This window comes from Macaca nemestrina, chromosome 15, assembly GCF_043159975.1.
Source record: "Macaca nemestrina isolate mMacNem1 chromosome 15, mMacNem.hap1, whole genome shotgun sequence".
Taxonomy (NCBI): Eukaryota; Metazoa; Chordata; class Mammalia; order Primates; family Cercopithecidae; genus Macaca; species Macaca nemestrina.
In genome coordinates, this window is record NC_092139.1 from 19,325,029 (window position 1) to 19,352,025 (window position 26,997).

Consider the following 26,997-nt stretch of genomic DNA (forward strand, 5'->3'; position numbering starts at 1 on the left):
TGGAGGCGAGGGCACAGCTGATGGAGGTGCCAGAGGCGGTGGTGAGCTGAGTGTGGGGGCCAGCAGCGGGGGTGGCGAGCGCAGGGCTGGCTGTGGCTGCGGAGCCGGTGGCAGAGGCTGAGGAGTCGGGGCAGGAGGTGGAGTGGGTGGAGGTTTCTCTTCCAGCAGCAGGGGCTCTTTCTGTATTCTGTAAATTTTCTTTCTGTATTTTTCTGTCATAAAGAGGGGTACCTTAGGATGAAACACAACTCCAGCTTGGGCGACAGAGCAAAAACTCCGTCTCAAAAGGAAGGAGAGCGAGAGCGAGAGCGAGAGCGAGAGCGAGAGCAAGAACAAGAGCGAGAGCGAGAGCAAAGAAAAGAGACAGTGGGTTAGAGGTTCCCCTCAGTAACATCCCTCTTGGCTAGAAATGGATTTGGCACTGTGAAATGTTAACCACTATTCTCTTTGGATTAATCTGCCTTGCACTCTTTGCTGATGGCTACAGGTGACAGGATTAGGCATGTACAGGATCATGGAACATGGGGAACTTTTTTTCTTCCCAAAGGGGGAAACTTGAGAGCTGAAGGGACTGCTGGAAAAGATCCCTTTGTGACTGACAAGTATCCGCCTGAACTTTCGATTCAGTGTTGCTGCAGTGGGTGGGTATTTCTCTGGCCTCCCTGAGCTCCCTGCTTCCCCACCCTGCCTCAGACAAGGCTTCTCTCTCTCACTCTCTCTTTCTCTCCTTTTCCTTTCCTGTCTTTTCTGTTACTTAAGGAGACTATCTGCTCTTCCATCTTACCCAGAAACCACATGTTGAAATTCCTGGTGGGAGGTCATTCCACCCCACTTTGAATGGATTAAAGATGACAAGGCCCAACGGGGAGCAAGTTTGAGTCTTGCCAGTTAGATATTGGGTGCCAAGCAGAGCGGCTAATGTCTATGTTTTGTCCCACGTAGTTTGCTCTGGCTGGAATGGAAAATGTTAATTTGATTACCCCATGCAACCCACTGGGCAGCATCTTACAAAATTGATATATTTTTTTTAAATTTTACTTTGTGTTGCAGGTTGGCCCCCAGGGCTATGATGCAGCAAGTAGATTCTCTAGGGCCACTCAGGGAAAGGGAACCCAGAAACCTGGCAAGCCAGCAAAAGGGTAAGAATTTCTTACCAGTCAGACTTCTGGCCTCTTTCTGTGCGCACCGATTGTAGCAATGGTAAAAATCACTGTCTCCTCTGCAAAGTTTCGATTAATGAAACAAAAGGCTTCATGAGGCTAGTCTTAAGCTGTAGGAAATCTGGTGTACTTTGTGCTATGAATTCATCTTTCTGTTTCTGTCATAAAGAGAGGTACCTTAGGATAGAACATGGGCTTAGGACCCCATAAGCTTGCCGTTCAAGCCAGTCCGGCACACTGGTCAGTTACAAACTTTGCTGCAGGTCCATGAAACAAACAAAAAACTGGATGAAGTTTCCCCTTGTCCTGTTTTATGTCCTTGGGATCTTGACCTTGTAACCATATGGTGGTACACCCTCTTAGTCTCCACCATCCAGAGGACAGGAATTTTGAGGTTCACGTCATAGCCCGAAAAATTGTCTTGAGCAGTTAAAAGCCTTTGCAAGCTCAAAATTGGCTATCTCTAGGGTCCTTCTAAGAAAAGAAATGGAAACTGCCCAACGCTGAAGCTTGGTAGCTAAGGATTTGTCTTTTCACAATGGCAGTCCAGATTCAGGATTCGATTCCCAGCTCAGGGAGTTAGTCCTTTCTGGTTTGATATCTGTGTGACCTTTGCCATTTGTTGATTCTCTGCCCTTCCTTCAACAACATCTGGCTTCCCTTTTTGAATTTTCCCTTCTCTAAGCTACCTTTGTAGATTCTAAATCTTGTAAAAACCGCTTACCACCTGTTTGAAAATACTTCATACACCTGTGGTTAAGTCATAACCTTACTTAAGGCTTACTGGTTTCACCTGGGAGATTGCCTTTGGTAAAGTTTAAAGACCATAAATATTGGCTGTTTGTCCCAGCTAGAGTCTGGTAATAGGAGATTTTGTTAAAAGTTAGCTTAATTAAAAGCAGATATCCAAGCTATATGTATATTTAAAAGGCCTTTATGCTTTTTTCTCTTCTTGGGTCTTATTTTTCTGAAGAAAAAAGTATTTTTTTTTTTACAAAGGGAAAACAAGACAAGGGGAAAAAAAGGTTTTTTTTTTTCTCAGTCGACTGAATTGTTTTTTTCTCTGTTTTGTCTTCTTGCTGTTGTGGGAAGTCAGGGACCCCGAACGGAGGCACTGGCTGAAGCCATGGTGGAAGAACATAAATTGTGAAGATTTCATGGACGTTTATTAGTTCCCCAAATTAATACTTTTATAATTTCTTATGCCTCTCTTTATTGCAATCTCTGAACACAAATTAAGATTTCATGGACACTTATCACTTCCCCAATCAATACCCTTGTGATTTCCTATGCCTGTCTTTACTTTAATCTCTTAATCCCGTCATCTTCGTAAGCTGAGGAGGATGTATGTCACCTCAGGACCCTGTGATGATTGTGTTAACTGCACAAATTGTTTGTAGAGCATGTGTGCTTGAACAATATGAAATCTGGGCACCTTGAAAAAAGAACAGGATAACAGCAATGTTCAGGGAACAAGGGAGATAACTTTAAAGTCTGACTGCTAGTGAGCCAGGTGGAACAGAGCCATATTTCTCTTCTTTCAGAAGCAAATAGGAGAAATATTGCTGAATTCTTTTTCTCAGTAAGGAACATCCCTGAGAAAGAATGGCCCCTGAGGGTAGGCCTCTGAAATGACTGCTTTGGGGGCAGCTGTCTTTTACGGTCAAAGGCGAAGGGATGAAATAAGCCCTGGTCTCCTGTAGTGCTCCCAGGTTTATTAGGACGAGGAAATTCCCGCCTAATAAATTTTGGTCAGACTGGTTGTCTGCTCTCAAACCCTGTCTCCTGATAAGATGTTATCAATGACAATGCATGCCTGAAACTTCATTAGCAATTTTAATCTCGCCCTGCCTCCATTTGCTTTGTGATATTTTATTACCTTGTGAAGCATGTGATCTCTGTGACCCCACACCCTATTCGTACACTCCCTCCCCTTTCGAAAATCACTAATAAAAACTTGCTGGTTTTACCACTCAGGGAGCATCATGGAATCTGCCAACATGTGATGTCTCCCCTGGACATCCAGCTTTAAAATTTCTCTCTTTTGTACTCTTTCCCTTTATTTCTCAGACCAGCTGATGCTTAGGGAAATAGAAAAGAACCCACGTTGAATATCGGGGGTGGGGTTTTCACCCGATACTTGCCACTCTTGATGCATACATGAGATGACCTAAGATAATTTCTAACAGCCTTGGACTCCTTGAGAAAAACAGAGGAGGCGCCACAGACCCCGTTTTAGGGAAAACTGTTTTCCTCATTAAACCCTAGGAATTGAAAGCAGATCTCTCTCAAAAGCTAAGGCTCTGTTCTGTTTTGCATTGCATTATCTGACTTTTTTACTTTTTAGAGTATCAGAAATTACTTCGCATTATGAGCGAGATTTTGTGTGTAATAACTAGGTAGCAAATACGCTTTTGGGCATTACCAGTGGCAGTTTTGGGGGGATACTTGGCTCTCTGCACGTTTGGATCAGAGAGGCATGCTCTCAGCCACCTGGAAGGTATGGAAATGTCCCCACCCCCCACCCCACCACTGAGATAAGGCTTCCATGGGGGATAGGCTGATCACAGAATGGGCCGATTGACTCTGGGTTGTCTTGCAATGAAACTCACAGTAAGATCATTCATTGTCTTGTTCTGTAGTGTTTCTTTTTTGGAAATCCAGGATCTGGCATAAAAATATGACCTTGAATTTTTGGGGATCTGTTTTGCTTTCCATCTGTATCTGCTTATTAGGCCCTAGAAATGGCATGTTTTCTTAGCCCTCTTCCTCAAAGGACCCCACCCCACTGAAGCCAGTAATCCAATTAAGAAACTTAAAAACTGCCCAATGAAAAATCTTACAACTACTGGATCTTCTTCTGTCTGTATATTTATATGTGTTTTGTGTGTGACATTTATATATGAAGGAGCTCTGATTAATTGGCTTAAAAATAAGTGCTTAAATCAAATATTTTGTCAGGAAAATAAAAACGAATGCCTTTTAGTTCACGTGACTTTAATAAGCTTTGGAAGATAAGGACAGTTTAAAAAATTGTTGGTAAAATAAAGACATTTAGTCTAAATTAGGTCAGATATTAGGTTTGCTAATGCTTTAAGATCTTGACGTGCTTCTTTGACTTTTAAAAAGTCAAAGAAGAGCTATTCTTTTGAGCTATTAGACTCTAGGTAAGGCCTGTGGACATGTGGAGTTGGGGATGCCCCCTCACTATGCTGGAAAGAGACCTTACCTGCATCTTTGTCTCATATCTTAGGCTCCACACCTGCTACATAATTAAAAATCACTCACTTATTGGGGTTTTCAGCAAAAATAAAAGTTGCTAAGAGTTAACAGTGTAACATGTAATTGAGACTACTAAAGAAACGTTTTACATGCAAGGTGTGTTAGGAAAATGAAATGTGTTTTCGGTAAAAAATTATAAGAAGGCATGGAGATGTGGGAGTTTTTTGGCTACACTAGTTTAGAGAGGTAAAGGTTTTAAGTACGATAGGATAAAGCTGAAGGTTTGAGCAAGTTGTGATAGGTTTGTGAAAGATTAATCTTATAAAAGAAATTCTGTGTGTGAACATATTGGCTAAAGTGATAGTATTCAGGTTTTTTGTAAATTGAACATTGGAATAAAAGCACAAAAGGGTTTTCTTGGAGCACTGATCTGCTCTTTAACAAAAATGTATAAAGGGTCATAAGATTTATGAGAATCTTACCTTAGGGTCAAACATTAAAATTGAAGAGATTTGTCTAAGGTTCTACTAAGAATTGGGTTTGATATTAATAGTATACTAATGCAAAGGTGAAATTTGGCTTTCTTTTTTGAACAAGATTTTCCGTGAATAAAGTTTTTTGCCTTTTTAAAATTTTTGAGTTATTTTGGCTAGATGACTTAGGATGGCCTACAATTCTTTTATAATACCAAGTGTTTTAAACCTTTGATAGTAACAAACTTTCCAAAACCAAATTATAAATTATGTCTTTTTCTGACCTAATTAATCTTATAGCTATTAGGTCCCCTAAAGTCCAAAAATGACACATTTGGCTTATTAGGTATAAAAATCATATAGGAAGCATTGTCAAATATGAAATGGTGTTTAGCTTTCTTTGGGCTGTATTTGTATAAATGTTATTAGTATGTGTTCCAAAATTATTGGAAAGTCCTGTAATTCTGATATGGCTTAGTGTATATAATTAATAACTTGTGTAAAGTTGTTGTATGCCACAGAAGTAACCAAAATTCTTAGTCAGTTGTGGCCTTAGTAGTGGCTGTTCTATGACTTTTTGTCACCCACGGACAATTATTGTCTTGTTTTGATTCTCTTCAAAAGGTGGCTTATAATCAGCTATAGGACTTTGACAGGTGCTCTTGAACGCAGGTTTCTGATAACTTTGGAGACTGTGACATGAGAATCAAGGGAAAACTTTCAGGACTCTCATGGAGAGCTGAAATGTTCATGAATATCAAGCAGCACAGGTGTTAACTGTATAGACTGAACTAATAGAAGACTAAAATAATCCTTTTTATTACTTTTTACTTAAAATGTTGCTGATCTTTGTTTTTCAGAGCCAAGAAAACTTTTATTTGTAATTTTTTTTATTTTAAAGAAAAAAGATGGAGTCTCTGTCTGTCATCCAGGCTGGAGTGCAGTGGTGTGATCTGAGCTCACTCCACCTCCCGGGTTCAAGCAGTTCTCTTGCCTCAGCCTCCAGAATAGCTGGGATTACAGGTGCATGCCACCATGCCTGGCTAATTTTTGTATTTTTAGTAGAGATGGGGTTTGGCCATGTTGGCCAGGCTGGTCTCAAACTCCTGATCTAAGGTGATCCACCCGCCTCGGGCTCCCAAAGTGCTGGGATTACAGGCATAAGCCACTGCGCCCAGCCCAATGATCATGTTAGAGAGACAGTTTAACCACTACCCGACCATCACCTGATAGTCAGCCGACATTCCTGGGTGTGTGAGGGGGAGCCCTCTCTTGTCCTGCTCATGTCTACCTACTCTAGCAGATGGAAAGAGATGATAGAGATAGGGAGTGAGGAGAGAAGGGGATAGAGAGAGGAATGTACATAGACAGAGGGGCATTAAGAGAGGGGGCATGGAGAGAGAGGATGGAGAGGAAGGAATAGAGGAGAGAGAAAGAATAGAGTGAGGCATAGAGGGGGAATAGAAAGGAAAAGAGGAAGAAACAGAGAAGGGAGAGAGAAAGGATTGAGAGTTGGGGATACACATCTGAAAAGAAACACAAGAAACTGAGAACAATTGTTGTCTCCATAGAAAACAACTTGGTGGCTGGGGTGGAAGGTGGAGGCAGGGGGTAAAGGGTGAAAGACACTTTTCATTGTATATCTTTTCTTAATCTTTTGAGTTTTGATGCATATGACTATATTACTTATATAAAATAAAACTTTGATTTAAAGTATCAACAAGAGAGGATCCTGGCTTTGCCATCTTTCTGTGTGGCCACTGGCAAGTAACCTCATGGAGTCCAGGTCTATGACAGGGGTATGTTGTTTACCACTCTGGGGACTGTTTTGAGGAGCCAGAGGATCTCATAAGCAAACCTCCCAGCACCGTGTCTGGCACCTGGTACATGCTGCTGCTATTATCAGCACCCCCAGCAATGAATCTGAGTGACTTTGGAAGCATCCCACCACCCGTCTGAGCCTCTGTTTTCTCATCCATCCCCCTGGAGGAATAATGACCAGATTCACAGGGTTGGTGCAAGGATCCGCCAGGAGAGTGCTAACACCTACCAGTCTCTTTCATGCCTGGATGATCTGGTCACACCCTTAACACTTGCCCACCCACCTCAGCCCAACTCAGGGGAGACAGAGACAGAACGTGCTGAAAGTGGTTACTTTATTGGTTGGAAAAGGGAGAAGCTGTGGTCAGCCCAGGAGGGAATACAGAGGTCAGAAAAAGGGGAGGGCAGGTGGGCTGGAACCAGATGCAGGGCCAGGCAGAAACTTTCTCTCCCCACTGCTCAGCCTGGTGGTGGCTGGAGCTGGAGGAAGAAAATCACAACAACACCATCGACAACAATATCCATTAGATTAGGCAAGAGTACCTGCAGCTTAAATCCTAGACCAGCTCCTTGACCCCACCCCATCCCACACACCCATGCAGCAAAGCCTCACCTTCTGGGGGGGCCTGCTTGCATTTTCTACAGACTCTAGACATACTCTTCTCCTTCAGACCATCCCTAGCAGGCACCTGGGTATACTGTGGTCCCGGATGTCCACTGTGGCCTTCCTGAGGGACCTTGGCCATTTCTTTCCCTAAGAATCCCTCTACTATTAGGAAGTTCTGCCATGCCTTCATTCCTTAGGTTTAAATGGGATTATCTGATCCATTAGATCTTATTTAGCTGCATTTTATAACCAAGATAACTGTGACTCAGGGAGGTGAAAGGCTAGGTAAGTGTCAGAGCTAACATTTGAACCTGGGTCTTCTTGACTGCAAAGCCTATCCATGCAGTTGGCGTCTGAGAGCTCTGGCTTCAGGGAGACCATAGCTTAGTTTAGAGAAACCACGGTTCCCTCTCGGGCACCAAGAGCACACCCCCTCTCTGGGCTTCAGTTGCTCACCTGTGCACTATTGAATTCTATCAGTTATCTTCAGATGCCTTTGCTGAGAAATTGTTAAAAGTAGCACATGACAACCACAAGATTTCAGCCCAAGGGTACGACCAAGCTCTTGCTTTTTTTTTTTTTTTTTTTTTTTTTTTAAATTTGAGACGGAGTTTCGCTCTTGTTGCCCAGGCTGGAGTGCAATGGTGACATCTCGGCTCACCACAACCTCTGTCTCCCAGGTTCAAGCAATTCTCCTGCCTCAGCCTCCTGAGTAGCTGGGATTACAGGCACCCACCACCAAGCCCATAAAGGTTTTTTGGGTTTTTTTTTTGTTGTTTTTTTTGGTTTTTTGGGGGGGTATTTTTAGTAGAGATGGGGTTTATCCATGTTGGTCAGGCTGGTCTTGAACTCCCGACCTCAGGTGATCCGCCCACCTCAGCCTCCCAAAGTGCTGGGATTACAGGCGTGAGCCACCATACCTGGCCAAGCTCTTGCTTATTCTGTTCCCTCCACCTGAGACAGCCTCCCCATGCAGCTCATCAGACTGCCCACCTTTCACTCTTCTTTTAGAACAGGCTGAGGGTCACCCCTCTGGTATACCTTTCCCAACTCTCTCTGCAACTAACCTCCCTTCACCTCTGCCTGGGTGACGTTTTCTCCTGTTTCCCACAACACCTGGCCATCAATGTGCTTTCTGTCTCCCATTCACCTACCTCAGAAATTGGGAGTGACACAGGACACTTTCCCACAGCCATTGTGGCAGCATTTCATCCGGCCAGGACACTGGCTGTCCACCTGGCACTGGTTCCGACAGAGGCCGAGCTGGGGGAAGTTCCTGTTCACCTGGGGGCAGGAACCCTCCTTATCTGGGTAGAAAAAGGAGTAAGGGTAAGTGGGCAGAGGGGATACAGGGAGGTTAAGTTGTACTTGCAGCATGCTCCCCCTACTGCCCCTCACTTGGCTTCACATACAGCAGAGCTGCCTGCCTGAGTCCATCTTGGGCACCTAAGGAGGCCCAGAAAGATCACCTGCAAATCCCTCCTCCTGCTCCCCAATGGAATCACAGGACCTCAGCTTGAGTCCCAACTCTGTCTTTGTGGGACTTTATGGCCTAGAGCCAGAAATCTCCCAGAGCCTCTGTGTCTTTGGGTGTCAGCGGAACCAGTGCTAATTACAACACAGGGTTGTGAAAGCAGTGGAAACAAACATATTATTTCTCCCTGAAATATCAAAATACTCTGTAGTTATAATGAGAAATTATAACAGTGAACACTTAATTAGCTCTTACTACATGCCAGGTATTATGTTAAGCCCCTAACATATATTAACTCTTCCAATTCTCAAAATAATCCTAAAAGAGGGGGAGGGATCTGTTAATATTTCCTCGTGTTACAAGTGAGGAAACTGAGGCACTGAGAAGTTAAGTAATTTGCCTAAGGTCACACAGAATTGAGGCAGAATTTGAACCCCAAGAAATCTAGCTCCCGAGTCTATGCATTAACCGCTGCTGCCATGGTTAAGCACTATGCTGCCACTTAAAGTATAAAGTACAGTACACATGTGAGGGGTTACACACTTATAATCTTCACTCATACCCATAAACCTAATCCCAGTTACAGTCTCTCAGCACTGTGACCCTCCAAATACACTCATTCATCCATGCAGAGAGAAACCACACATCCTTCCACTAACACACACACACACACACACACACACACACACACACACACATACACAATCACACTCCACTTCCTGGTTAGATAGAGGGGAGCCAGGCCCAGGCAAATCCATTCGTCAACTGAGGGACATCTTGGTTGCTTCCAACTTTCGGCAATTATAAATAAAGCTGCTATAAACGTGCAGGTTTTTGTTGTAAAACACAGGCACAGAGTTGGGTGATTAGCTACAGAGGACAATGAAAGTGGCCGACAGATCACCGGGTGTGGTGGCTCACGCCTGTAATCCCACACTTTGGGAAGCTGAGGCGGGTGGATCATTGGAAGTCAGGACTTCGAGACCCCCCCCATGTACTAAAAATACAAAAAAATTAGCTGGGCATGGTGGCATGCACCTGTAATCCCAGCTACTTGGAAGGCTGAGGCAGAAGAATCTCTTGCACCCAGGAGGATGGAGGTTGTAGTGAGCCAAGATCATGCCACTGCACTCCAGTCTGGGCGACAGAGCGAGACTCCATCTTAAAAAAAAAAAAAAAAAGATTTAGGTTCAGCTTTCAAGATGGCCGGATATCCAGTCTGCAGCTCCCAGTGAGATCAACGCAGAAGGCAGGTGATTTCTGCATTTTCAACTGAGGTACATGGCTCATCTCATTGGGACTGGTTAGACAGTGGGTGCAGCCCATAGAGGGCAAGCAGAGGCAGGGTAGGGTGTCACCTCACCTGGGAAGCCCAAGGGGTCAGGGAACTCCCTCCCCTAGCCAAGGGAAGCTGTGAGGGACTGTGCCATGAGGAATGGTGCACTCTGGAGCAGATACTATGCTTTTCCCACAGTCTTCGCAACCCACAGACCAAGAGATTCCCTCGGGTGCCTACACCACCAGGGCCCTGGGTTTCAAGCACAAAACTGGGTGGCCATTTGGGCAGACACTGAGCTAGCTGCAGGATTTATTTTTTTTTCTTTCATACTCCAGTGGCGCCTGGAATGCCAGTGAGACAGAACCATTCACTCCCCCGGAAAGGGGGCTGAAGCCAGGGAGCCAAGTGGTCTAGTTCAGTGGATCCCACCCCGACAGAGCACAGCAAGCTAAGATCCACTGGCTTAAAATTCTCGCTGCCAGCACAGCAATCTGAAGTCAACCTGGGACTCTTGAGCTTGGTTGGGGGTGGGGCGTCCACCATTACTGAGGCTTGAGTAGGCAGTTTTCCCCTCACAGAATAAACAAAGCCACCCGGAAATTCAAACTGGGCAGGGCCCAGTGCAGCTTGGCAAAGCCGCTGTAGCCAGACTGCCTCTCTAGATTCCTCCTCTCTGGGCAGGGCATCTCTGAAAAAAAGGCAGCAGCCTTAGTCAGGGGCTTATAGATAAAACTCCTATCTCCCTGGGACAGAGCACCTGGGGGAAGGGGCAGCTGTGGGCATGACTTCAGCCTGCCTGCCAGTTCTGAAGAGAGCAGATGATCTCCCAGCACAGTATTCGAGCTCTGCTAAGGGTCAGACTGCCTCCTCAAGTGAGTCCCTGACTTCTGTGTCTCCTGACTGAGAGATACCTTCCAGCAGGGGCTGACTGACACCTCATACAGGAGAGCTCCAGCTGGCATCTGGCAGGTGTCCCTCTGGGACAAAGCTTCCAGAGGAAGGAACAGGCAGCAATCTTTGCTGTTCTGCAGCCTCCGCTGGTGATAGCCAGGCAAACAGGGTCTGGAGTGGACCTCCAGCAAACTCCAACAGACCTGCAGCTGAGGGGCCTGTTAGAAGGAAAACTAACAAACAGAAAGGAATAACATCAACATCAACAAAAACAACGTCCACTCAGAAATCCCATCCAAAGGTCATCACCATCAAAGACCAAAGGTAGATAAATCCATGAAGATGGGGAGAAACCACACAAAAAGGCTGAAAATTCCAAACACCAGAACACCTCCTCTCCTCCAAAGGATCACAACTCCTCGCCAGTAGGGGAACAAAACTGGATGGAGAATGAGTTCGACGAATTGACAGAAGCAGGCTTCAGAAGGTGGGTAATAACAAATTCCTCCAAGCTAAAGAAGCATGTTCTAACCCCAATGCAAGAAAGCTAAGAACCTTGGAAAAAGGTTAGAGGAATTGCTAACTACAGTAAACAGTTTAGAGAAGAACATAAATGACCTGATGGAGCTGAAAAACACAGCACAAGAACTTCATGAAGCCTACACAAGTATCAATAGCCGAATTGATCAAGCGGAAGAAGAATATCAGAGATTGAAGATCAACTTAATGAAATAAAGCATGAAGACAAGATTAGAGAAAAAATAATAAAAAAGAATGAACAAAGCCTCCAAGAAATATGGGACTATGTGAAAAGACCAAACCTATGTTTGATTGGTGTACCTGAAAGTGACGGGGAGAATGGAACCGAGTTGGAAAACACTCTTCAGAATGTTATCCAGGAGAACTTCCCCAACCTAGCAAGACAGGTCAACATTCAAATTCAGGAAATACAGAGAACACCACAATGATACTCCTTGAGAAGAACAACCCCAAGACACATAATCATCAGATTCCCCAAGGCTGAAATGAAGAAAAAAATGTTAAGGGCACCCAGAGAGAAAGGTCGGATTACCCACTATGGGAAGCCCATCAGACTAACAGCAGATCTCTCTACAGAAACCCTACAAGCCAGAAGAGAGTGGGGGTCAATATTCAATATTCTTAAAGGAAAGAATTTTCAACCCAGAATTTCATATCCAGCCAAAGTAAGCTTCATAAGTGAAGGAGAAATAAAATCCTATATAGACAAACAAATGCTGAGAGATTTTGTTACCAAAAGGCCTGCCTTACAAGGCCTCCTGAAGGGAGCACTAAACATGGAAAAAAACAACTGGTATCAGCAACTGCAAAAATATACCCAATTGTAAAGACCATCAACGCTATGAAGAAACTGCATCAACTAATGGACAAAATAACCAGTTAGCATCATAACGACAGGATCAAATTCACATATAATAATATTAACCTTAAATGTAAACAGGCTAAATGCCCCAATTAAAAGACAAAGACTGGCAAATTGGATAAAGAGTCAAGACCCATCGGTGTGCTGTATTCAGGAGACCATCTCACGTGCAAAGACACATCGGCTAAAAATAAAGGGATGCAGTAACATTAACCAAGCAAATGGACAGCAAAAAAAAAAAAAAAAAAAAAAAAAAAAAAAAAAAAAAAAGCAGCAGTTGCAATCCTATTTTCTGATAAAACAGAGTTTAAACCAACAAAGATCAAAGGAGACAAAGAAGGGCATTACACAATGGTAAAGGGATCAATGCAACAAGAAGAGCTAACTATCCTAAATATATATGCACCCAATACAGGAGCATCCTGATTCATAAAGCAAGTCCTTAGAGACCTGCAAAGAGACTTAGACTCCCACACAATAATAGTGGAAAACTTTAACCCCCACTGTCAATATTAGACAGATTAATGAGACAGAAAATTAACAAAGATATCTAGGACTTGAACTCAGCTCTGGACCAAGTGGACCTAATAGACATCTACAGAACTCTCCACACCAAATCAACAGAATATACATTCTCCTCAGCACCACATCGCACTTATTCTACAACTGACCACATAATTGGAAGTAAAACACTACTTAGCAAATACAAAAGAACGGAAATCATAACAAACAGTCTCTCAGACCACAGTGCCATCAAATTAGAACTCAGGATTAAGAAACTCACTCAAAACTGCACAACTACATGGAAACTGAACAACCTGCTCCTGAATGACTACTAGGTAAATAACAAAATTAAGGCAGAAATAAATAAGTTCTTTGAAACCAATGAGAACAAAGACACAACATACCAGAATCTCTGAGACACAGCTAAAGCAGTGCTTAGAAGGAAATCTATAGCACTAAATGCCCACAAGGGAAAGCAGGAAAGATCCAAAATCGACACCCTGACATCACAATTGAAAGAACTAGAGAAGCAAGAACAAACAAATTCAAAAGCTAGCAGAAGACAAGAAATAACTAAGATCAGAGCAGAACTGAAGGAGATAGAGACATGAAAAATCCTTCAAAAAAAAAAATCAATGAACCCACAAGCTGGTTTTTTGAAAAACATCAACAAAATAGACTGCTAGCCAGATTAATAAAGAAGAAAAAAGAAAAGAATCAAAGAGACACAATAAAAAATGACAAAGGGGATATCACCACTGATCCCACAGAAATACAATCTACCATCAAAGAATATTATGAACATCTCTGCACAAATAAACTAGAAAACCTAGAAGAAATGGATAAATTCCTGGACACATACACCCTCCCAAGTCTAAACCAGGAAGAAGTCGAATCCCTGAATCGACCAATAACAAGTTCCAAAATTGAGGCAGTAAAAAAAAAGTCTGGGACCAGATGGATTCACAGCCGAATTCTACCAGAGGTACAAAGAGGAGTTGCTGGTACCATTCCTTCTGAAACTATTCCAAACAACAGAAAAAGTGGGACTCCTCCCCAACTCATTTTATGAGGCCAGCATCATCCCGATACCAAAACCTGGCAAAGACACAACAAAAACAAAAACAAAAATTCAAGTCAATATCCCTGATGAACATCAATGCAAAAATCCTCAATAAAATACTAGCAAACCGAATCCAGCAGCATATCGAAAAGCTTATCCACCACGATCAAGTTGGCTTCATCCCTGGGATGCAAGACTTCAAGCTAAAACACTCAATAAACTAGGTGTTGATGGAATGTATCTCAAAATAATAAGAGGTATTTATGACAAACCCACAGCCAGCATCATACCAAATGGGCAAAAGCTGGAAGCATTCCCTTTGAAAACTGATGCAAGACAGGGATGCTCTCTCTCACCACTCCTATTCAACATAGTATTGGAAATTCTGGCCAGGGCAATCAGTCAAGAGAAAGAAATAAAGGGTATTCAATTAAGAAAAAAGGAAGTCAAATTGTCCCTGTTTGCAGATGAAATGATTGTATATTTAGAAAACCCTATTGTCTCAGCCCAAAATCTCCTTAAGCTGATAAGCAACTTCAGTAAAGTCTCAGGATACAAAATCAATGTGCAAAAATCACAAGCATTCCTATACACCAATAATAGACAAACAGAGCCAAATCATGAGTGAATTCCCATTCGCAATTGCTACAAAGAGCAATTGCTACCAGGAATATAACTTACAAGGGAGGTGAAGGACCTCTTCAAGGAGCACTACAAACCACTGCTCAATGAAATAAGAGAGGATACAAACAAATGGAAAAACAATCCACACTCATGGATAAGAAGAATCAATATCATGAAAATGGCTATACTGCCCAAAGTAATTTATAGATTAAATGCTATCCCCATCAAGCTACCACTGACTTTCTTCACAGAATTAGAAAAAAACAACTTTAAATTTCATATGGAATAAAAGCCCACATAGCCAAGACAATCCTAAACAAAAAGAACAAAGCTGGAGGCATCACGCTAACTGACTTCAAACTATACTACGAGGCTACAATAACTGAAACAGCATGATACTGGTACCAAAACAGATATATAGACCAATGGAACAGAACAGAGGCCTCAGAAATAACACTACACATCTACAACCATCTGATCTTTGACAAACCTGACAAAAACAAGCAATGGAGAAAGGATTCCCTATTTAATAAATGGTGTTGGGAAAACTGGCTAGCCATACGCAGAAAAGTTAAACTGGACCCCTTCCTTACACCTTATACAAAAATTAACTCAAGATGGATTAAAGACTTAAATGTAAGACCTAAAACCATTAAAACCCTAGAGGAAAACCTAGGCAATACCATTCAGGACATAGGCATGGGCAAAGGCTTCATGACTAAAACACCAAAAGCAATGGCAACAAAAGCCAAAATTGACAAATGGGATCTAATTAAACTAAAGAGCTTCTGCACAGCAAAAAAAAAAAAAAAAAAAAAAAAAAAACAACTAGCATCAGATCGAACAGGCAGCCTACAGATTGGGAGAAAATTTTTGCAATCTATCCATCTGACAAAGGGTTAATATACAGAATCTACAAGAAACTCAAACAAATTTACAAGAAAAAAACCCCATCAAAATGTGGGCAAAGGATATGAACAGACACTTCTCAAAAGAAGACATTTATGCAGCCAACAAACGATAAAAGCTCATCATCACTGGTCATTAGAGAAATGCAAATCAAAACAACAATGAGATACTATCTCACACCAGTTAGAATGGAGATCAAAAAAAGTCAGGAAACAACAGATGCTGGAGAGGATGTGGAGAAATAGGAATGCTTTTACACTGTTGGTGGGAGTGTAAATTAGTTCAACCATTGTGGAAGAGAGTGTGATGATTCTTAAGGATCTAGGACAAGAAATAACATTTGGCCCAGCAATCCCATTACTGGCTATATACCCAAAGGATTATAAATCATTCGACAATAAAGACACGTGCACATGTATGTTTATTGCAGCACTGTTCACAATAGCAAAGACTTGGAACCAACCCAAATGCCCATCAATGATAGACTGGATAAAGAAAATGTGGCACGTATACACCATGGAATACTATGCAGCCATAACAAATGATGAGTTCACATCCTTTGCAGAGACATGGATGAAGCTGGAAATCATCATTCTCAGCAAACTAACACAAGAACAGAAAACCAAACACTGCATGTTCTCATAAGTGGGAGTTGAACAATGAGAACACATGGACACAGGGAGGGGAACATCACACACCAGGGCCTGTCAGGGAGGTTGGGGGTTAGGGGAGGGATAGCATTAGAAGAAATACTTAATGTAGATGACGGGTTGATGGATGCAGCAAACCACCATGGCACATGTATACCTATGTAACAAACCTGCACGTTCTGCACATGTACCCCAGAACTTAAAGTATAATACAAAAAAAAAAAATTAAAAAGTTGCCGACAGTCTTGACTTCCTAATACAAAGAAATTCATTCTCTTGAAAGGAGTAGGAGCCTTCAATATTGGGCTGTCCTGGGAATAAATAGGGAACCATTTATGATCAAAACAAGTCACTGTGTATGGAGTATCTTCCCACTAATAGACACTTTACATGCATTATTTCATTTAGTCCTCATGACAATCCTATAGAATTTGGAATTATTCCCACTTTAGAGCAGAGGCTCAGAGAGGTAAAACAACATGCTCAGGATCACACAACTAGAAAATGGCAGAACTAGGATTCAAACCTCCAAGCTTCCTCCCTGGCACAGGAGGCCATCTGACCTTGTCCCTCTTCCTGCCTCAGTCTGTCCATCTGAGATAAGGGAACAAATTCTTCATCCATCAAACAGCAAAGACTCCCTCCTTTGCTCCTCCACCTCTCTCATCTGCCTGCTGCCTGCTTTCTCTCCAAATCTTCCTCTCCTTCTGGTCCTCCTCTCCCTGGCCCAGAGGAGGGGACTCCTGACCTTGAAGCTGCCCTTGGTGGGCTGCCAGTCCCCCTCCACTTACCACTTCCCTGCTGGTCGGTGTCTGGGGGTCACCGTATTACAAACTTTCCCAGCCTGTGCTGACATCTTCAGGGAAATAACAAAGAGGAAAAGTCACAGGGACTGTATTCTGGGAAAGAACATCATTACAGTACCTTGGTTCTCTCCAGGTCCTATCCCTGCCTCTAATACTCAGCAGTTCCCTCTGGAGAACGAGAAGCTGAGGTTCCATGCTGCCTAAGCCACCCCCTGCTCTGATCAGCCTGGTGGAGACACTGCAGCTCCAGCAAGCACCTTTGAAGGAGTCCCCAGCTCGCGCTCACTCAATCCTTAGAGTGGAAGCGATTGACTGAAAGACAACAAAGGGCGATACGGTGTCCGGGGAGGATTCCTCGCTTTCTTCAAATCACTCAGCCAGCTGGCCCGAAAGGCAAAAGCTGAACCCTCACTATGACTCCTGCAGCCATGGGATGGCCGTGTGACCTTGGGCAAGAACAATTTTTTTCTCGCCGATGCTCCCTTCCACATCTTTAAGATGAGCGGGACACTTTCCTAAATCTGTAAAGTTCCCTTCCACCTGGACAGAGGAATTGGGGAAAATCTTGCCAGGCCAGGCCCTCCCCGTCTTTCCCCCAGGGAGGGACTCCAAGAGGAGATGTGAGAGCCCCAGGCTCCGGGCTTTCCCGCAGGGCAGGCTCCGGCCAGTCCGAGAAGGAAACTGCGGCCCCGGGTCCACAGGCCGCGGGGAACAATGTCCCGGCTGTGCGTGCCCGGAAGCCCGTCATGCACCAGAGACTCGAATCCAGCTAGGGGTGGGGACCCCCACTTGGCTGCGCTTCAACGACGCCTTTGTCTCCCCCGGGACCGTGCGAGGGAGAGCACTGGCGGATCTGGTTTCATCCGTCTTGACTTTCCCGGGGGTCCCCGGGTCCCGGGGCGCCCCTGTTCCCGGAACCCAGGCCCTCCCGCCTCCTCCCAGCCCAGCGCAGCCCCGCCCCATCCCCGCTCGGCCGTGGTGGAGTTACCATTGGGCAGAGAGCAGAAGGTGGCGCAGCCCGCGCTGCAGCACTTGAGGTTGTCCGCGCATTCGCTGTCCGAGACGCACTCCTGCGTGCAGTTCTGGTCCGCCTGGAGCTTGGGGCACACGCCCGTCTTCTCTGCTCCTGTGCCTGGAAGGGCAGGCCCGTGACAGTGGAGGGTGGGGCGTAGCGCCAGCCCCAGAGGATGGCCACCTCCTGCTCCAAAGCTTAACTCCAAGGAATTCTCAGTCTCTGGCCCTAGGAGTCCCCTTACTGCCCCCAGAGACTCCCACTTCCAGACCAGGAGGAGTCCCTAGCCCCTGGGAATACCAGAGCTTCCTAACCCTTGGCGTCGGGGCCCTAGGATCTCAGCCCTAGGGGACCCGGCACAGCTGAGTGTCTAGGAGCTTCCGCGGTCGAGGCAGAGCAGCCCCCACCCCCAGCCCACTGCAGCCACGGAGTGTCTTCGTTCAGCACAGAACCCTCCCAAATTTCAGCCATCAGTGGTCTCTCCACCTCCAGCACATTGGACCCCACACCCTAGGCTCCAAGGGTCTCCGCCACTTCCGACCCAGGAATTCCCACTTCCCCGGCCTCCAGAGGCTACGCCTCCGCCTGGCTCCATCCTGGAGCTCGTGGCTCGGCCCCTCTGGGCGCTGGGCGTCTCCCCGCTCCACTCACCTGGGACTAGGGTAAAGCCGAACAGCAGCAGGCCAAGGAGGGCCGCGGCTAGCGAGCCTAGGCGACAGGCTGGCATGGTGCTATGCCGGGGCGGGGTGCAGGTGTGAGCCGCTGCTCAGGTGCGGGGATTTAACCGCGTGCGCGGGAGGGGGCGTGGGGTAGGGGTGGAGCTGAGCGGGGAAGGGGAGGGTGGAGGGCTTCGCAGGCCCCTGGGGCGGGCTGCCACCTGAGGTCATTTCACAATCCCCCAGGATCAGGTATCACTCTTGGCCCCGGTGGGAACCAGGAACTTAAAGCAGCTTCCAGGACATGACCGGCTGCGGCCGGACCCTTGTCCACTCCTCCCTCCTGACCTCCCTCCTGGGGCCTGAGGGCCAAGGCTCAGGGCTCCTGGGTTTCTATTCCAAGACTCCGAGGTTTCTCCAGAGTGTCCCCAGTCGGGGGTTGAGGCGGATGGGGCAGGGCCCGCAGGGAGGCAGTAGAGCATTCGAGTTAAAGGGTTCTATTTGGGCTTAGCCAGATGAGAGGGCAGATCCCCCTTGATGGAGGGCTAGGGTAGTGATACAGAGCACATAGTAGGGTCTACAGAAGTAGCACTTATTATTGATAAACAAACCCTCCTCACCAGAAACAGGCCCAGGAAGGTGAAGCACCTACCAGTCTCAAGCCATTTGGGTGTGTGTTTCTGCCGCCCTTTCTTTGTCCTACCGGCCCCTGATCAGGGCTGACTGTGCCAGGCTCTGTGCTCCTTGTCTCAAGGAATCATCCCAGCAAACCTCTGACCGGAGAGTTACTGTTATCAGCTGTATATGACAAAGGAACTGGGTGTTCAGGGATTTAGGACCGCACCTCCACCACAAGGTCCCCTGCAAAGCTGTACAAATAAGGTTTTGAACCCAGGTGTCTCCCTCCAGGCACTCGTTTTTTCCATTCCATTGTAAATATTCACTGGCTGCCTACTGTGTAACATATGCAGGTCAAGACGCTTGGTGAAGAGAAAGTCGTCAAAAGGGGCCCTCCAGCACTGGTCTTGAAGGGGTGACAGTCTGGGGTCTGACTCCCACCTCCACCACTTCCCACCTGAGGGCTCTAGAATGAATCCTTTCCCGGATCTGAGCTGCCACATCATCAGTGAAAATGACACCTATGTGGGACTTCAGTGAGAACACAAATGCAATGTTCCTGCCATGGAACAACCATGTACTCACTGGGAGCATTGAGTAGATCCACACGATTGACACAGGGACTCCAGGCCTGACCCGTGAGAGGTACCGGATCAATGGCCGTGAGTGCTCCGGAAATAAGTGTCTCCCGTGATGGAGGAGACCGATAAGTATAAATCAAGTTTTAGAATCCAGGGTGTTAAGTGCCAAAACAGAGTTACCCAGGGAGTTAGACAAGAAGTGCCTTCGAACATCTTTCCTGCTCCAATGATTTGAGGTTCTAGAAGCCCCAGGAGGTCTTTGCTGCTGGAGGCTAGAGTGAGTCTGGGGCAGTGAATGCTGGGATGACAGTGACAGGTGAGTAGGGTTTGGTGATGTGAGGACATCTGGCCACCATCCCCAAAATGGATGCTGAGAACACCTCCCCAGGTTTCTCATGCTCAGCTTGGGGACTGGGGACACGCTGTTGTTGGGAGGGGCCAAGGCTATTTACTCTGAGCTCAGTCAACAATAAGAGCAGGAGCCAGGCGGGGACACAGCCCATAGCAGGCTAGTGAAATCCAGTTAGGGCACAAAGAGAACACTGGGGTGAGCAGCCGATTTTTAGCCCGTGGACCCAGCTGGCTACTGTATATTCAGCCCTAGGCACTGCTGCCAACAGCTTTCTTCCCGGCCCTATTCAGCTCCCTGGGCCAGGAAATTGCCCAGCCTTGCCCCTCCCAGGCCCTTATGAGCACCCTGTTGATTGGCTCTCTCTTACAGGAATGCAGACTGAGGGAGGGTGGCAGGGCCAGGCAGAAGGATGGGGAAGGAATTTTCATCAGTCAATGGCATCAGATGTTTAGCTTTTGTGGTGCCAAGTTCTGTGCTAGGTATAGTTACATATATTCTCTTTACATCATTTAAAAGGGCAGAGGCTTTAGAACCAAATGCATCCATGCCCAATCAGGGACAATGCATCCATGGCCACTTTCTGGCTATGTGACTTAGAGAAACACTTCACTTTTCTGACCAGCATCTTCTTCCTGCATAAACTGTATATCATCCTAACAGTCTTGGAGGATTATAAGGGTTTTATAAGATTATTATAAGGTTTAAAGGAAAAAGCATAAATCAGAGGTTGCAAATCTGGCTAGAGCACATACATTATTAACTACACAGTATGTTTTGAAATTTTAAATTAGTTGCCAAGATTTAAAAGTAGGGAATTTCATATAAAAATAAACCTCTAGCTTCTCTTGGAAAAAGTAAAAGATCTGGCAACACAGTCTTGCAATCTTACATATAACAACCATCAGCTAGAGCAGCGTGTCTCAAAATTGAGCATGCATCAGATCATTATTTGGTTGTTTTTTGGTTTTTTGAGACTGAGTTTTGCTCTGTCCCTCAGGCTTCCCTTCCCTCCCCTCTCAGCCCCTCCCCTCTCCTCCCCTCCCCTCCCCTCTCCTCCCCTTCCCTTCCCTTACCCCACCTCCTAGGTTCAAGTGATTCTCCTGCCTCAGTCTTCCTGGTAGCTGCAATTACAGGTGCCACTACACCCGGCTAATTTTTGTATTTTTAGTAAGGACAGAGTTTCACCATATTGGCCAGCTTGGTCTTGAACTCCTGACCTCAGGTGATCCACCCGCCTTGGTCTCTCAAAATGCTGGGATTACAGGTGTGAGCCACTGCACCCGGCCTAAGCATGCATCAGAATCACTTGGAAGGCTTGTTAAAATACAGATTGCAGGATCCCCGTTCCCAGAATTTTGATTAGTAGATCTGTGGTGGGACCTGAGAATTTGCATTTCTAACAGGTTTCCAGGTGATGCCAGTGCTGCAGGGCTGGGGACCATACTTTGAAAACCAGAACCTAAATAGATCTACTCTTTTTCTATGAGAGAAGCATTCCCCCCAGTTTCCCATAATCCCTACCACCACCATCCCCCCTCTCTGCAACTACTTCCATTCACAGCGCTCACCTGACCCCAGGAGGGCACATAGTGTTTGGTGAAAGGTAGTTTACATTTATTTAACAGTCTTATGGATTAAGTATTATTACTCCCATTTTACAGGTTAAGAAACTGAGATTCAGCTAAGCAAAGTGACTTACTGGAGGAAACACAGCCGGTAAATCAGAGGGAAGACTCTTGCCAAATTACTTGTGTTGTCCCGGTTATTTCAATATTATACACATTTACACAGCTCTATCTGAAGTTAACATAGATGATGCATCCAAAGTTTTGTCCATGACTTCATGAGTGTAAAAAATATATATATCAGGGAAGAGGAGGAAGAAAAGAAGCAGAAAGGGAAGAAGGAAAAGTTTATAGTGGTAGGTGATGTCAGGTAGCTGTAGACATGCCCACTCTAAAATGACTGTAAATAAATTAACGGTGAATATTTAAGAAATTTCCAGGAACAAAAAAGGTGTCTTTAATCATGCAATGGGCCTCTCCTGCTAGACTTTTGGACCCGGTCAAACTTCCTTTCATTCCATGGAAACCTCTCTTTGGATATACTGACTGTTTTGTTTTGTCACCTCACATCCGTTTGTCCTTTTTCTGATAAACCACCCTGAGTTTGCTTTGGAGGAAATAACTCTTCCTCCAAACCAAGACAGGTGGGACCAGGCAGACTGTCAATTAAAGTGTCTGCCCTACCCCCAGGCAGAGTGGCCAATCAGATACTGTTCCTAGAAGTGTAATCTTGAGCAATGAATCATAAAAGACCTGAAAATGTATGGAGCTAACTCAGAGGTGTCCTGGGAAGAACTCAGTTCTGACTTTATCATTCTTTCCAAGCTGTGTTCTTTTAGCTTTCCCTTCAGTTCTGAGAGCTAAACTAAATCAATTAGTGCTATTGGGTGCAAGCAGTAGAATTCAACTCTGGCTAACTTAAAGATATTATTAGGAAAGGAGAATGGATGCCCACTACATCCCCCACACCATTTTTATAAATTTCTTCTTGGTTTACAATAGCCAGAGTTGGTTTCTGTTGAGAGTAACCAAAGAGATCTTACTCCCTATACCAATGTAACCACCAAGTTCCTCATTTCCAAATCCAGTGGCCTTCTCTTGCTCTCATTCTCTTCTAACTCACAATTAAGGTCCTCGTGGCATACATGCAATACTGTTCAAACCAAATCCTCATTAAAAAAAAGAATACACATGGTCTCAGCACAAAAACCCATGAAAAGCAAAACTTCTCTATTTGAAGTGGCTCAGGTCCAGCCGCAAACCAAATACTCTTCCTAGAACAGTGCACTTTTTGAGTTATTTCCTTGAGTGTAAATTCTACTGGCTCCTCACTGCCTTCAGGATAAAGGCTGAACTCCTTAGCCTGCCTTTCTGACTGATTCCAACTTTTATTTCCAGCTACATTCCTTACTTCATGCTGCACAAACCTTCCCTGGGCTCATTGTCTTATCCAACATTCCTTGATCAAGCTCACCCCAGAGTCTTCTTTCTCAACAGCCCCTAGTGGCCAGTACATAGATGCTGACAGTCAGGTTTCCCCCAGAATGCATAGGAAAAGTCTGTTTTGGTGCAGAATCTGCAAGATGTAAGTTATGTACTTTTTTTTTTTTTTTTTTTGAGACGGAGTCTTGCTCTGTCGCCCAGGCTGGAGTGCAGTGGCTGGATCTCAGCTCACTGCAAGCTCTGCCTCCCGGGTTCACACCGTTCTCCTGCCTCAGCCTCCCTAGTAGCTGGGACTACAGGCGCCCGCCACCTCATCCGGCTAGTTTTTCGTAATTTTTTTTAGTAGAGACGGGGTTTCACCGTGTTAGGCAGGATGGTCTCGATCTCCTGACCTCGTGATCCGCCCGTCTCGGCCTCCCAAAGTGCTGGGATTACAGGCTTGAGCCACTGCGCCCGGCCCATTTTTTATTATCCAACGCTGAGGGCTAGGGTTAAAAAAGATTAAATGGCTTCAACCTGTGTACTGGAAATTTTCTTCTGCAGAAAGTTTTTTCCCTCCTCCCTCAAGGAGTAATTTACTACTTCAACACATATTTATTGTGTCCTACAACACATTTGACACTGTCGAGGATGTTGGAGAGACTGTGTGGCAGACTGTATTTCCTAAAGATGGTCATGCCAATATCTCTGAACCCACAACTTTTCTGTAATATGACCTAGCAACCCCCATCAAGAGGCAGAGCTTACTTCTCTACTCACTTGAATCTGGGCAAGTCTTCTGACTGCTTTGATAAATAGAATATGACAGAAGTAACATGGTGCCAGTTGCAGGGGGCAGCCTTAACTGACCTGGCAGCTTCCATTGCCTGCCTCTTGGAGCATTCCCTCTTAGAATTCAGCCAGTAGGCTGTGAGATGCCCAAGCCATATGTGTGCTCCTATTGATATCCCCAGCTGAGCTTTCAGCCAACAGCCAGCCTCAGGATGCTAATCTTGGAGGGAGCCATCTTGGACATCCATCTCAATCAAGCCTTCAGATGACAGCAGTCCCAGACAACAGCTGACTGCAATCTCATGAGACAACCCAAGCAAGAACCACCAGCTAATCCAAGTCAACCCATAAGACCATGAAAGATAATAATTTTTTGTTTTACGCCGCTAAGTTTTGGGGCGCTGCATTACACATGCAATAGATAACCAGAACAGTGATCAATCAGATGAAGAAGACTATTTACTCTCATGGACCATACTCTTGAGTAAAGAAAATAAGCAAATAAGTTAGTAAATAGACAATATAATTGCAGATATGGATAAATGCAAAAAATAAAATAAAGCAAGGTCATAAAATTATAAGTCAGGAGTTGGAGAGCACAGGAAAGGGCTTTCTGAGGAGGTGACATTTGAGCTGAGACTTGAATGATGTGTAACATCTATCTACAACATCATCCGGGGCTGAGTGTTACAGAAAAAGGTTAAAGCAAGTCCAAAGATCCTAAGGCGGGAACAAGCCTGATGAATGCCAAGAAGAGTAAGAGAACCAGTACAGCTGGAGCAGAGTTAAAATCAAGGGAGATGAAATCAAAGACGTAGGCAAGAACAAGGTCATGAAGGGCCCTGAAGGCTATGAAAAGCAATGTATCTTTTATGTGCAATGGAAAGTCATAGGCTAGTAAAAGCTGGGAGATTGGGGGATGAAATCATCTGATTTATAATTTTTGAAAATCCCTCTGGCAGCTCTGAAGAATGCATTGTAAGAGCACAGCTATGGAAACTGGACCAGTAGTAAGAGGATTTTTGCAGTTGTCTTAGCAAAGGATTGATAGTAGTGGTTCCTTTTATTAGGCAAAAGATCATGAATTACTGGATACTGGTCAGTCCATCACATCAGGAGACAGGTCTGATTTATTAGACTTACCACCCTAAGGTAAAGTCACAGGGAGAAGCTGTGAAGTTGTAGCAGTGAAAAAGGAGGCTTAGCAAAAACTAGGTCCATTTTGCTGCAAACTCCTACCCCACTCCTGTGGTGATACATTTTGGGTTAACTGCTTTTGCTCATTTCTACACATAGGCTGAGCTAACTGTGGGAGAAATTTAGTTTATAGTTTAAAGCAAGGTTGCTAATAGTCCCTTCCCCAAATTAACTCCTGAGGAGATAAGGAGGGTGTATACATAAGTAACAATATTATGTTAAAGATGATTTATAGGAGCATTCTGACCTGACCAAAGACAAAGAAGTTTCACCACACCCCCTTGGACCCTCACTGCCACCCAGATGTGTGTGATCATTGATCACCTCTTGATCTCATCCCCCTTTCTCTTCCCCTTCCCAACATAAAAAGAGCCTACAATTCTCTTAACTTGGGATGTTTCTTTAGGATATTAGTTTACCATCTTCTCAGTTTGTTGACTTTCTGAAATAAAGTCGCCTTCTATACCGCAATACTTTGTCTCTCAACTTACTGGATGTCATGCAGTGAGTAGTATGAGCTTGGACTCATTTCCGTGGTTACTAATTCATCTGCTAGCAGGATGACAACCCCATTTTTCTGGTCCTTCCTAGGATGGAAAGGATGGGTACCCACAAAGCTGCCATGAAAGCCATATTCATCCCAAAGGGAAGCATGAGACTCATGAGATTTTCCTACCCTGAGGCCAAGAGTGTTGTGGCAGTTTTTAAACATGACAACAATTGTTTTACACCCCTCTATATTCGTCAGTTCTCATTGCTATAAATACCTGAGACTGCGTACTTTATGGAGACAGAGGTTTAATTGACTCATGGTTCTGCATGGCTGGGGAGGAAACTTACAGTCATAGCAGAAACTTACAATCACGGAAACTTACAATCATGGCAGAAGGGGAATCAGACACCTTCTTCACAAGGCAGCAGGAAAGAGAAGAGTGAATGAAGGAGGAACTTCCTGATACTTATAAAAACATCAGATCTCGTAAGAACTCACTCACTATCATGAGAACAGCATGGGGGAAACCACCCCCATGATTTAATCACTTCCCACCAGGTTCCTCCCTTAACACCTGGGGATTACAATTCAAGATGAGATTTGGATAGAGGCACAAAGCTAAACCATATCACCTTCCTATAGAGAAGTGGGGTTTATATCTCATTCCTTGAATCTGAGTAGGTCTGTGATTGCTTTAATCAAGAGAGTCTAGTAGATGTAATGCTATATGGCTTCCAAGGCTAGATCATAAATGATAGTGCAGTTTCTACCCTTTTAACTGGAACACTAGCTCTTGGAGCCCTGGGCTGCCATGGAAGAAGCCTGCCTATTCTGAGACTGCCTTGTTGTAAAGAAGCCCAAGGCACATAGAGAGGCCACATGTAGGCACTACGGTCAGCAATCCCAGCTGAGCCCAGGCTTTCAGTCATCCCAGCCCAGGTGCCAGCCATGTGAATGAAGAAGGCACCAGCTGATTCCAGCTCCCAGGCATTGAGTCACCCCCAGCTGTTTGAGTCTTCCTAGCTGAGGCCTGAGGCATCATGGAACAGAAACGAACCATTCTCATGTTTGTGTCCTGTTTAAAATTCTGACCCATAGAATCCAAGAGTCTAATGAAATGATTGCTATTTTACACCAGCTTTAGGATGGTTTGCTGCCATGCAGCAATACATAACTGAAGCAGGCAAAGATTGTCGGTGAGCTTCTTTATAACCCTGTTGGACCCGTGGGGGGACTATACAGAACTAGAGTAGGCTGTAAATTACTGAGATTAACCCACAGAAATCAATCTGTAACAGAAGTGAAGAAGAAACAAGCAAGTAGTTTCATTATTTGTCAAATTGCCCCTATTCCCCATCCCATAAGAACTGGTAAGAGCCTAAGATTTGGAGTCAAGAAGACATCATTTGAGTCCCAATTCTATC

The 26,997-nt window shown here is 44.9% G+C and overlaps 1 protein-coding gene across 1 annotated transcript; it reads right to left on the reverse strand.

Annotated features, from left to right (window-relative positions):
• Nucleotides 1-6,994: 6,994 nt before the first annotated feature.
• LOC105496443 (WAP four-disulfide core domain 2) lies at nucleotides 6,995-18,702 on the reverse strand. The gene is made up of 4 exons (XM_011766861.3): nucleotides 18,549-18,702; nucleotides 17,874-18,017; nucleotides 8,438-8,590; nucleotides 6,995-7,156 (listed from the first exon to the last, which is right to left on the reverse strand). Exons 1-3 carry the CDS (start codon nucleotides 18,622-18,624, stop codon nucleotides 8,439-8,441), a joined length of 372 nt encoding a protein of 123 aa, XP_011765163.1. The 5' UTR covers nucleotides 18,625-18,702; the 3' UTR covers nucleotides 6,995-7,156; nucleotide 8,438.
• Between the last annotated feature and the right edge of the window lie 8,295 nt (nucleotides 18,703-26,997).

Excerpts from the sequence above, each read along its gene's own strand:
- LOC105496443 (XM_011766861.3), bottom strand. The coding sequence starts at position 18,624 with ATGCCAGCCTGTCGCCTAGGCTCGCTAGCCGCGGCCCTCCTTGGCCTG. Across the intron at positions 18,018-18,548 it reads CGGCTTTACCCTAGTCCCAG|GCACAGGAGCAGAGAAGACG; the intron begins GTGAGTGGAGCG and ends CTGCCCTTCCAG. Across the intron at positions 8,591-17,873 it reads CTTCTGCTCTCTGCCCAATG|ATAAGGAGGGTTCCTGCCCC; the intron begins GTAACTCCACCA and ends TTTTCTACCCAG.